This window comes from Passer montanus, unplaced genomic scaffold (genome assembly GCF_014805655.1).
Source record: "Passer montanus isolate IOZ18808 unplaced genomic scaffold, ASM1480565v1 scaffold17, whole genome shotgun sequence".
In the NCBI taxonomy this organism is placed as follows: domain Eukaryota; kingdom Metazoa; phylum Chordata; class Aves; order Passeriformes; family Passeridae; genus Passer; species Passer montanus.
Genome location: NW_024364270.1, coordinates 11,729,725 through 11,741,754, shown reverse-complemented (window position 1 = coordinate 11,741,754; position 12,030 = coordinate 11,729,725). Strand labels below are relative to the sequence as shown.

Sequence of the window (12,030 nt, the reverse complement as noted above, 5' to 3'; positions counted from 1 at the left end):
ATGGATGTTCTGTAGAACAGGTGCAACAAAGAAGTTTTTTTTTTTTCAGATCACCCAGGTCTAGAAAATGTGGTACAGATTGAGAAATTTCAAGAGAAAGCTTACATGGAGTTCCAGGACTATGTAACAAAGGCGTATCCGGATGATACTTACAGGTCTGTAAACTAAGATGCTTACTTGATTAATTGTCTTTTCAGAGTCTGAAAACTGATTTGTACAGTCTTTCATGTAATAGATACATACGTTTTCTTCTTACTTCATTACAATTAAGGAATTACCTTTAGAGCACTTGAAATATTATGCATATGGTCATACATATTATGTGTAGTATTTTTCATCTCATTATTAATTTCTAAAATTAAATATCCAAAATAAATATTAGTAACATTCAATTTGAATTGCATCCGTTTGGAATAGTTCCTCATTTAGTCTTAAATCCAAACATACATAGTACCTGTAGTTCACAGGCATTTGTACATTTTCTGTACTGTTCAAGGCATGACTAAACATAAATTTAATGCTATACTGATTTAAATAGTTAAGCCTTTCATAAACTCAATATAGCAAACTTTGACCAGTAGTGTCCCTTGTCATATTTTTTCTATTCTTTTGCTGATAATATCATAGAGAACAACACCAGAATCTGTGATCTAAGTAACACTTCCCACCAAATTTGTTTTCCAGACTATCTAGACTTCTTCTCCGATTGCCCGCTCTTAGGCTGATGAGTGCTGCCATCACTGAAGAGCTGTTCTTTGCAGGACTGATTGGAAATGTTCAGATTGACAGCATCATCCCATACATTCTGCGAATGGAGACAGCAGACTACAACTCTCAGATCATAGGGCATGGTGTGTAAAAGTAGCAGTCCAGGATTCTCTACCATGGCAGTCATGGTGATGTAAATGCATACCCTGTCTCCAAGAGATGGTCATAAGCCTTCCAATGCACCTTTCCAAAGAAGGCTCATATTCCTCCTTTCCAGTACACTTGGGAAATGTGGTGGAGTGTATTAGGATATAGGATCCCTTCCTGTTCTTCATCTGTCTTCAAGGACTTGTAAATTAACTTGATATCTGAAGAAGGTCAAGAATTGTCCCTCCTATTTTTGTAGGTAGACGGACTTGGAATATTTGTTTATGAAGTTCAGGCTTATGAGGAAACGGAAGAAGCTTTGATTAAACTAAGGTATCTCAACTTAGTTTGATGTTTTAGACAAATAAATTAACTTTCCTCTCTGAGTTTTGTTTTCAGTGTTTTGCTGCTAGTTATTTTTCACATATCAAATGGAAAATACATAATCAAACATCCTGAAAGGCCAGTTTTCATGCAGACAAGACCCAGCTTAGTTTTGGCTGTTGTTTTGAAGAGTGATTTGTTTCCTGCTGAATTAAACACTGGATACCATACCCCAAGTGCAGGGAAATAGAGGACGTTCACATTTAAAAATATTCTGGTGTTAACATTGATGCAGCTGATCAAAAGACAAGGAGCAAAGAGTCAGTAGTGACTGTTTTGTAGGTGCAACAGAATACTATATTCTAACAATAATGTGGTAGACATCAGCTGTTTCATACTATGAAAAACTAACAGAGAAGTGTATACTGCAGGCATTCAAAGACAGCATACTCCTGCTTTTTCTGGTCTCTGAGCTTTTTCACACTACCCCTCCCTCCTTCATACTCAGTGCTCAGTGATGCAGGCATTCTAGATGCCTCTTGGCTTTTGTCCATGACTTTTATTTTTTGTTATGGTTAGCCCTTAGGTATGCAATTCTCTTTTCCAACCAGTCCTCTATGATTGCTTTTCAAATTTGAGTTTGTCAAATCCAATGCCCTTCCATATGGGAACACAGCCTCTGCTGCTTTTCCTTTCATCATTAGAAATGGGCCTATAGATACTCCATGCATGGTGCCTGAATCACACTCCACAGCTCCATCTAAGGATGAGTTTAAATGCTCTTCTCTCTTGAGGATGTGACTCATGGGACAAGTAACCCTGTCAGTGTGGTTGCTTCTTGCTTCCTTTTGCAACAGAAGTAATGCACCCCTGGCATGTTTATTTCCTGCTGCTTAAAATGAGAGAAGTATCCTAGTGAAAATGGTCTTCTTTAGATATCAGTATTTAGGATTTCCTGAATCCTGAGTCAAGGCCGAGTTTGATTTAGCATGACCCCTTTCTTTCTCTGGCAGAACTGAGTGAGGAAGAGCCTGACCCAAACAAGAAACACATGCCTGCACTAAAAATTGCCAGAAGATCAGATTAAATGGAGGCCTTTGCCCCCTCTGCAGTGGCAGTTCCAAGGCCACCCTAACACCAAGAGACTACAAGATCAGGGTTGGGTTATAAAGTTCTTGAGTTCTGTATTTTTTTCTCAACATCTGAGGATCACTACCAGACAACTTGAGAACTGCCTCTGACACTGAATTTCCATGTTCTTCTCAGTTCTTCTAACTGAGCCGCTTGGATCTTTCTCTATCCAAGCTCCATAATTGGAGACTGTATCACAGAATCACAGAATCAGATGATGATTGAGCTTGAAAGAGGCCTTAAAAATCACCTAGTTCCAGCCACCTCTGTGGACAGGGACATCTTCCACTAAACCAGGGTGCTCAGAGCCCCAGTCAACCTTGCACTGAAGGTGCAACCTTGCACTTCCAGGGATGGGGCATTCACAGCTTCTCTGGACAACCTGTTGCAGTCTCTTACCACCCCTACAGTAACACATTTCTTAATATCTAATCTAACCTGCTCTCTTTCAGTTTGAAGCCATTCTCCTTTGGCCTGTCACTACATGCTCTTTATCACACCACTCAGCTTGGTGTCATCAGCAAATCTGCGGAGGGTGCACTCGACTTCTTCATCTATGTCATTAATGAAGATGACACTTCTTGATACGGACCCCACATGTCACTAATGTCCCTTGGGATTCTGAGCCACTGAACACTATGCTCTGGTTAGCGGACCCCACATGTCACTAATGTCCCTTGGGATTCTGAGCCACTGAACACTACCCTCTAGTTGTGACTATCCATCTACTTTCTTACTCATCTAACAGTCCACCCATCAAATCCATCTCTCCAGCTCAGAAAGAATGTTGTGGAGGACCATACCTCACAATTGGTCATATCGAATCCCACAGATCAAAGCACTTAGCACTGAGGACCCCTGATAGCATGGAACAGTGTGTGTGGGCCTTTGCTGTGCCTTTTCTGTGTTGGAACTGGCCACGGCAGCTCATGAGCACTTCGCATGTTACACCTTTTGAAGGTTGTAGGGTTCTAGTTCTTTATCTGTGTTTCCTGGAGAGCTGTATGAAAATGACTGTCCTGTGCCTCAGGAGGTGTGCATCTCATCAGCAGAGTTTATGGAAATACAAAGGACTGTTGCTGCCAACCTGCTGTGCTTGTTCTCTCCCCATGGGTTAGAGGCCCATTTTTGATTTGTAGGTCCAAATTGCAGATGGGAGGTTGATCATTCTCCAGTTCAGCTCTCCTCAGAAATTCTGACCCTGCTTTCTAGTCCCTTGCTATCCCTAACCCACTTCTGGCCCTAGCAGGCAAGGAGATTTACAGTCCTCTATGTTAAAAGTTTAAAGGAAACTGACAATATATTACTCCTGAATATATTGGGGGTAGTTTTCCATGCATTCCACTACTCTTGGAAGAGTTTTACTCTAATATTCTCCAGATTTATGAAAACCAGGTAATAGCAAGATGGAAATAAAAACCTGCTTTCCTTTGTAATGCAGTACGCTATGCAAATCTCTCTCACATCCTTGAAGAAATTTTTCACTCCATAGCTTGAGCTTCAGGTGTAATAGGGAGTTCTTTGTTTAGATCTGACAAAAAGGTTCAGCTGATGCAGCCTTTCATGTGGTACTCCAGCTTTGGAAACAGCTGAGAAAATATCAGTGTATCTACAGGTGTAAATTTTTAGTAATTGGATCTCTTAGTTCAGCCATCTTTACTGCTTGAAGGGACCTTGAAAGATCTTTCATTCCAACCTTTCATGGGAACAGGACCCCAGAAGAAACTATCTAGTACCTGTCCAATCACATCTTGCAGTGATTGATTGCTCTCAGCACAAGAAATGTCTATTAAATCAAGATTTTCAAGACTTCTTAAGGAGAGTGGCCTTGCACCAATGTGAGCCACTCCCTTAATATTCTAGGGTGGATTTCTTCTGAGCCCATGGATTTCTGTGGGTTGAGCCCTTGCAAGAAGCTGCAGACCAGCTGTGCACCTCCATGGTGACACATGCACTGCTGTAGATACTGGATCTGGTGCTCTGTGGTCCAGCTGTGCTGGTAAAGATGGAAGTACAGAAGATACTGAGAAGCTCTGCCTTATCAGCATGACTAGTGAGTAGCTTCCCTGCCTAATTAGGTAATGGCTCTGTATCTTCCCTGTGCTTTTGCTTACTACTCACATATGTGTAGAAACCTTGTTATTCTTGACATCTTTGGCCAATTTTAGTTCTATGTGAGCCTTAGCATTCTTGACCACATTTCTGTGTGCCCTGGAAAGGTTTTTACAGTCCTTGATGGGTATTCAGCTGCTTTTCCTTAGCTAGTATGTGTATTTTCTTTCTTTCTTTTTTTTTCTTTTTTTTCCTTTTTTTAAATTTCAACTGGAGCACTGTTTTGGAGAGGGTGTCCTCAGAACCTGATTTTCTGTGGATTCCTGTCCTTGTTTTCTCTTTGTGCCCTAGTCTGTTTGAATGCCAGGTAACTTCAGTTACACATGGACTGCAACTACCATGGACTGCTGGGTCAAGACTAAGTGCTTAGGATGTGTTAACTCATAAGCACAGAAACCTTGGTCATGTTTCACATGAGGTTGTTTAAATTCAGGTGTTTGTATATTGTGGGGGCCAAAAAAACCCCTGCATTTTATGATGTTGGATACCTCTAACATTTGGACCTCTAAAGAGCCAAAGTGCATACATACCACACATAGCAAACAGCTCTGGCTACTGGTAAGTGACCTTTTCCCCCCCAAAGTTTTACATTTTTCTGATAATAAATTTTCAAGATTGATGTAAAGGCAGAGTGCAGCTCATCTATGCTGCCTGCCAAGTAATCTGTCTTGTCTTTATGATGATCTAAAATATGCATCCCATACAGGAGGTTGTTGTTTCAGTGTTACTGACTTTGCTCAGCAAGATCTTCATTAATTATTTCAGATTATTTCATTAATCATTCTTAAACTATGAATTCATCATTTTGATAAGTAATGAGGCATAATGGGGTTTTCTCAGGAATGGAAGCTTTAAAACAGGTAAATACAGGAATCAACATGGTTTTTCCTTATTCATCCATGTTAATCATTACAGTGCTCTAAGAAGAATGCATCAGCTCATGGAAAAACCAAACTGTGAAGTTCTGGGTTTGTTCTTTCAGTTACTTTAAGATAACTGCTTCTAAATTAAATGAAATATATCAAGTTACCTTCAACTGAGACCCTCAGTGTTTCTAACAGTTATTTTTTATGATTGCATGATCTCACATTACCACCTGTGTGATTTATTGTCATTTCTAGTCTTATGAATGATTATTCCTTGGTACTGAATGAGAGACTGACTAATATTACTGGGTTCTGTCAGTACCACTGTCAATACAATAACAAAAATGTGACTATTGAAGCTTAATCCACCATGGATATTAAACTATTTCATTGTTTTTCTGATTTCATTTCAACCTTAAATTACTTGTCAACTTTTTGATCTTTACAAGCCTTGAAAGTTTTCAGAACCCATCAGGATTTAACCAAATTGTGACCTTTACCCACCAAAAACTCTTTGCCAATGAAAGGAGAAGTTTAGTTTCAACAGCTTTAAATTTTCAATGTTGACAGCAAGAAAAATAATTTTAATATAAATCACATGAAAGGAAAAACAGTTTTATATGTTTTAGAATCCTATAACTTACAGAAAATAGTACTGTTACACATAATAAGCTTACTAGTTCAAATATTTTTCATGAAACTGTATGTTGCACACATGTATGTGGGTTTAGGTTGCTTGTTTCATACTGCTAAAGTTCCTAGTGCAGATAATTGTTATATTTTAAACTTTTTTCAAGAGTTCCTTCATTTGCAATACCTTTCGTAGTTACAAACCTATCTGTCCATACATTTATTCTTGTTGTGTGATCTTCAGGGTCAGTGAAAGTCAGTCTGTTGTTTTTGAAACTTGTCCTGTGCATTTTGTTCAGCCTTTGTGGTTTGCTAGTACATCAGTTTCAGTGTAAGCAATACAGTATCACTGTATCTGTCTTGCTGTTGTATTTAAAAAATCACTTTAAATGTCTTGAAACCCGGCTAAATTAGAAAACTCTATTTTGGATGTATTTTTAAAAATAAATTGTACATTTCTATTATAGAGAACAATTGCAATATCCTATTATTTGTTAGTGTTTTTTACAGATTGTATGGACCTAGAACACTGTATATGATTACAAATAGTTTGTGGATCTTTCACATTTTTATTATACAGTGGAGTATTCTCAGTTATATTCAGTCTCTGGGATTTGTGGTAGCTGCAATATCTTGCTGTTTGCTAACCTTTTTGCAATTAACCCTTTGTTTCCATGCTTACTACTTTCTGGTCTATGCATTTGACAATTAATAATTTATTGTAAAATTTAATTTACTAGTGTTTTGGTTTATAAAATGCTGTATGGAAATATGTATTGTAATGAACCCTGGTCATGGATCTTTATGTCATATAATGCAATAATGGATATTTGGAAATTAGTATTTGATTCATTATGGATCAGTTTTAGGTTGAAAGTTACAGTATGGTTGAACAAAGCATTTTTTCTTTTGAAAGAAACAGACTTCAGATGTTCAAGTAAACTTATCTCAATTTTAAATACTACTGGATAAATAATGAATTTATTGATGCTTAAAATTGCGAAATCAGCACAAGCTTTGGTTCTGTTTCAGAACTGATTTCTCAATGATAATTTTAAAAGTGTAAGGTTTTTAGTTGTCACCTTCTATTATAAATGAATGTGGCATTTGCATGTCCAGATAACCCAGAACATTATCCCAAATGAAAAACTAATTGCCATTCTTTCAATGTTTAAATTCTGAAATGTTTTTATCATTAAGTAAATTAACTGACACACTGAAGAGAAAATGTAAGGTGCACTGGTAAAAGATAAAGTTTGGATAATGCAATGAGTTTACTAATTATGAGAGCTGGAAATAAGCATTTAGAGTCTCTTTCTCAAGAAATTTTACTCCAGCTTCTATCTTGCCTCTGTTTTGAAGACTTAACCTTTCTTGGTACTTAGAATCACAGAATGGTTTGGGTTAGAATGTTGGAAAGAGTCTTAAATATCCTGTAGATCTAACCCCTGCCATGGGCAGGGACATCTCCCACTAGACCAGATTGCTCAAAGCCCCATCCAGCCTGGCCTCGAAGACTTCCAGGGATGGGGCATCCACAGCTTCTCTGGACAACCTGTTCCAATGTCCACTACACTTATCATACAGAATTTCGTAAAATCATAGAACCATTAAGGTTGGAAAAGACCTCTTGGACCATTGAGTCCAACTGTTTCATCCTTGTGTCCAATCTAAATCTGCCCTCCTGCAGTTTCAAACCATTGCCCCTTGTCCTATCACTACAGGCCCCAATGTCTTTCTCCATCTCTCTTGTAGGCCTCCTTTAATTATTAAAAGTTCACTAGAAGCTCTCCTCAGAGCCTTCTCTAGGCTGAACAACCCCAGTTCTCTGTCTGTCTTCATGGGAGAGGGGCTTAAGCCCTCTGACCATTTTTGTGGCCCTCTTTTGGATCCTCTGACTTCTACAGGGCCCTGTTCCCAGTCAGTCTGCTAATGAACTGCTCTTTCTTCTGCTAGTAACTTTCCACAGCCTTTTGGCCACTTCTGTGGCATTTGACTTTTTCTGTCAACAAACATCCCTAGCACCCAGGCTTGCCTTAGCTCCTAATACCTCTGTCAAATAACTCCAAAGAATATTTCTATTTAATCATAGAGTCCATCTATGATGAGCTGCTTTGTTTTTCTTCCCATGTGTACCAAGTCTTGTGTTAATACATGCTGTGGATGGCCTTACCCTTGCCCTGATACACAATGGCTAATAGAGAATACAATTTTCTCTTAGGTGAATCTTTATGAGAAGAAGTCAGGGTTGTGCATTTGGCTTGAATGTAAGAGCCAGTTGTGCCCTCAGAGGCACTGTGTTGCAGGTGCAAGTCATTTGGACTGCTGGAGCATCACCACCTTCAAGTATCAATATCTGGATGCTTAAGGTGTTCATGGCTGTTGATACTGGTTGAACAAATGCATTTCCTGATTACTTTTTAAATAACTGGGTCTTGTAGTAATGCTTGCCCAAATATATTTTCAAGTTAACTCTGCTTGGATTAAGGGGCGATGGTGAGGTGCTGATCAGGAGACAGGAATATTTGTGTTCTGTGTGAAATGGTAGGGGAAGAGTGATGTTATGGGAATGCTTTTAGCTAAACTGTGGTGGATTTGCCTGTGACAACACAGAAACCAGAAGGAACTGCTCCACTGTGGGTTCTTCTGAGCTAATACAGTGCATTTCACTCAGCAGAAGTGTCTGCTGGACATCCAGAGACCCAAACTGCCATGCTCTGAACCTCCTGGCAATGCCAACTCCCCAGACAAGAAAGTTGGTTGGCAAGAGACATGTGGGCAGCCAACACCTGTGGCTCTGGTCCTTTGCAGACCTGCACTCCAGTCCCTTCCCATAAGCTGTTCATGAGGTGTCTGAGCTCCTTTGTGATTACTTCAGTTCCCCTCCATCCCAGGGTTTTGCCAGGGAGCAAACTGAACAGCCACGTAGTTTGGCTAATGAAGGCTCCCCGAGGAACAGCTCCAAAAGGAATTTTCTTTCACTCTGTAACCAGGAGAATTTTGCCACTGGAAAATCAAAGATGAAGGTAGAGTTACTGCTGGAGAAATAACCCAGACACTTCCCACAAAGGAGCAGGTGTTTTCTAAAAGTGCCAGTAAATTTATTATTCTAGGGCTTTGGAGAGCGAAACTGTTCTCACAGTTTACATATTGAAATGTTTTTGAAAATGGTAAAGTATGTGCTTTTTTGGTAACATTTCACTTAGTTCCAGACTATGATGTTATCTTCTAATTTTTTCAATCAATAAGACCCAAGTGAAAAAAACTTCTTCCAGTGTGTTTTTGGGAAATATATATGGATGATAAGACTAAAAAAATGTTTTAGTGAAAGCATTAGAGATTTCACTGTTTAGACTAAAGTGAGAGACACTATGGTTAGAGACTGGATTAGATTATTATTGGACACTGAATTGTGGAGATTTGTGTTGTGGATTGGACTTTGCTTCTGGAATTCTGCAGTTTCAGAAGGATGGGGCAGGAACAAGAGCATAGTATGCACTTATTTCTTAGTCTTTCTTACGTTGGATTTTTCTCTTAATTAAGAAAAGGATTTCCATTTTTTGTTGCCAATGGATGTTCCACAGTTGTGAACCACTGCATAGTAAATTGACATGCCTTTCCATACTAAGAGCAGAGGAAATGGCAGTGGAATAGGCAAATGTAATAAAACAAGTTCTTCTAACGTAAAATGTAAACACTAAATTATTCTGTAGATCAGTTGACTTTTGCACTTTCTGAGAATATATGAACTTCAGATTTTCAAGATCCGTTGTACCACTGAATAAAGCTCTTTAAAACTCAGCTGTGTAGGATTCAGTGAGATGGTTTAGGTGTGCTAACAAAATGAAGGGAAGCTACATGTGATCCTTTGAGTCATTCAGAAAACAGATTTGTTTATTTTTGAAAAAAAAGTTGTTTGTTATGCCCTGTTAGGAAAGAAGCCAGTTACTTGTGTTCAGACTTGAGAGGGGTTTTTTTTAGGCTTGAAAAAGAGTCCTGGTGTTATTTTGTGACATGTACTTGAACTAGAGGAGAAAAAACAAGGCAGCATTAAATATATTTAGCAAGAGTTTTTGAGGCAGTGAGGTTCAGCGTGCTAATTTTAGGGTAAAAAAAAGCAACATCTAACAAGAGTCTTAAGTTTAAAAACGCTGGGAATTAAATATTTCCTATGGGTGCATGAGTTTGACAAGCACCTTGAGTGACAAGACAGCATTTCAGTGCTGTCTCCTAAAGATGTCCCAGTAAATCCTTAGGAAGACATACTTGCATTTGCATTCCACTGTATTTAACTGTGACATTTGCACCAAGTTCGGGGAGAATTTTTGAACACAGTAGTCAGATTCTCTTTTTCATGCACAGTGACACATTAGCAGAAGCAGTTTGAGCAGATGTGATGGGACTTCAGCAGTTATGAGGTAATGAAATCCTCAGTGGAGATTTCACTTGACTAAAGTAATGGAGAAAATAATACAAAAAAACATTAAATGCAATTCAAAAAAGATGCTGTAAAATGTTCCTGCTACTAAGAAAGTATTCCCCACAAAATCTTCTGTAGCATCAAAGTCACATTAAGAAGCTGATCCATTCTTCCAGCTTTGTGTCACAATGCCTTGTCCTCCACAGAGGACACTGTCTCAGACAAAGAACCATGGTGCCACATAGGTCAGTGAAGTGATCCAGATAATTTTAATTATTTTTGGGGAAAATCCACAACAAAAAACTACATTATTTCACTGCCAGCAGAGAATATGCTCATGGAATTATACTTGCAGTCAGTGAAAACTATCCCAGTTATATTAATCAGGAATAGGCTTAGAAACTGGCATAAGTGTTGAACCTATGTTCAATGTTTCCAAAGTTGGCTTCCTAATTTAAACTATACTTCTTTCATGTTTTACACTCAATCATCAGTAGTTTATATCAAAAGAATGTTTTTTGTGGATGAAGTTAAAGACAGTGAGTGAATTCTGACTGTAAATGTTCCTCCCTGGTTTTATGCCTGCTAATGTACACTTACCTGACCAAATTTTAATACATTTAATAAATTTTCTAAGACTTTGGACTGTGGAAATGCAAATGACCTGCCACAAGTATACTGAAGCCTAAGACTTGTCACAAAAGAGATGCTGTCATTCGAGCACAGACCACAGGACCTGCAGGGCCTATGTTTTGTGTTTGAAAACAAAACCACTTGTGTTAAAACTACTAAGTTTTGAGTGGAAACTCAGACCACTAGACTTTACATTGAAATGGATATATTTCCACACTGTGAACTTGGCTAACACAGGTTTTTCTCATTCTCCTTTCAAGTTTAGCACTACCTACTGAATCTTTCACTGCAGCTCCTCTGCTTTGTCCCTTCCCAAAGCCCAGTTCTGACAGTGACAGTGACCAGCAGCTCGGCGTCTCTGTGTTTGACAGCTGGTCTCTGCTCATCAGCCAGCACAGGGTGCAGCACAGATGATGTGTTTGCCAGGTGCTTTTCCAAGTCCTGCCTGCTCTGACAAAGTATAATGGGTCTGTTTTGCCTGCCCTGTGTAGCAGTAGCCTGGTGAAGGTCAGGAACAGCATTTCTGCACCTTGCCTGCTCGGCCTTGTAGCAACAGTAGTGAGGTTCTGCCAACATCCACAGGGCAACCAAAGGTCTTTCCTGGGGCTGGTGCAGAACCAGGAGAAGGCACTGGGACAAGATGGAGAGTTGGAGGGTACACATGGATGAGATGATAGGTACACATTCCTTGGTGGCTGCCAGGGTTGGGAAAAGCCAGGAGACAAGACTGATCAGCTCTCCTCTGGCCATGGCCCACAGTTTGCACACAGTCAGATGTCACCCGCCCTGCCCCTTGATTCCTGGACTCCTCACTGCCAAGTCTTGGTAACTTTTCTTACCGCACATCTGTGACCTCTGTGAAATAAGGGACTGTCAGCAGACATTTCTATTATAAAGAGGCTTCCCTCCCTATCCTTAAGTTCTTTGTATCTTGCCGACTTCACGTGTAAGCAGTAGGCGATAGTGACACTGCAGACGGGGGCGGAGCCGCAGTGGCCCACGGCAGCCCCTTCCCGGCCCGTGCGCAAGGCCCGCCGCCGGATCTCGCTGCCGGTTCCG

The 12,030-nt window shown here is 39.7% G+C and overlaps 1 protein-coding gene across 2 annotated transcripts in view; it reads left to right on the top strand.

Moving 5' to 3' along the window:
- Positions 1 to 1,241, top strand: part of NR2C1 (nuclear receptor subfamily 2 group C member 1) — a 37,457-nt gene extending 36,216 nt beyond the window's left edge. For both annotated transcript variants that reach the window (XM_039704075.1, XM_039704076.1), the window contains 2 exons: positions 50 to 155; positions 685 to 1,241. In XM_039704075.1, the coding sequence (XP_039560009.1) occupies positions 50 to 155; positions 685 to 859 (281 nt within the window). In that variant the 3' untranslated portion in view covers positions 860 to 1,241. The remainder of the gene's footprint in view (positions 1 to 49; positions 156 to 684) is intronic.
- The last annotated feature ends 10,789 nt before the right edge of the window (positions 1,242 to 12,030 follow it).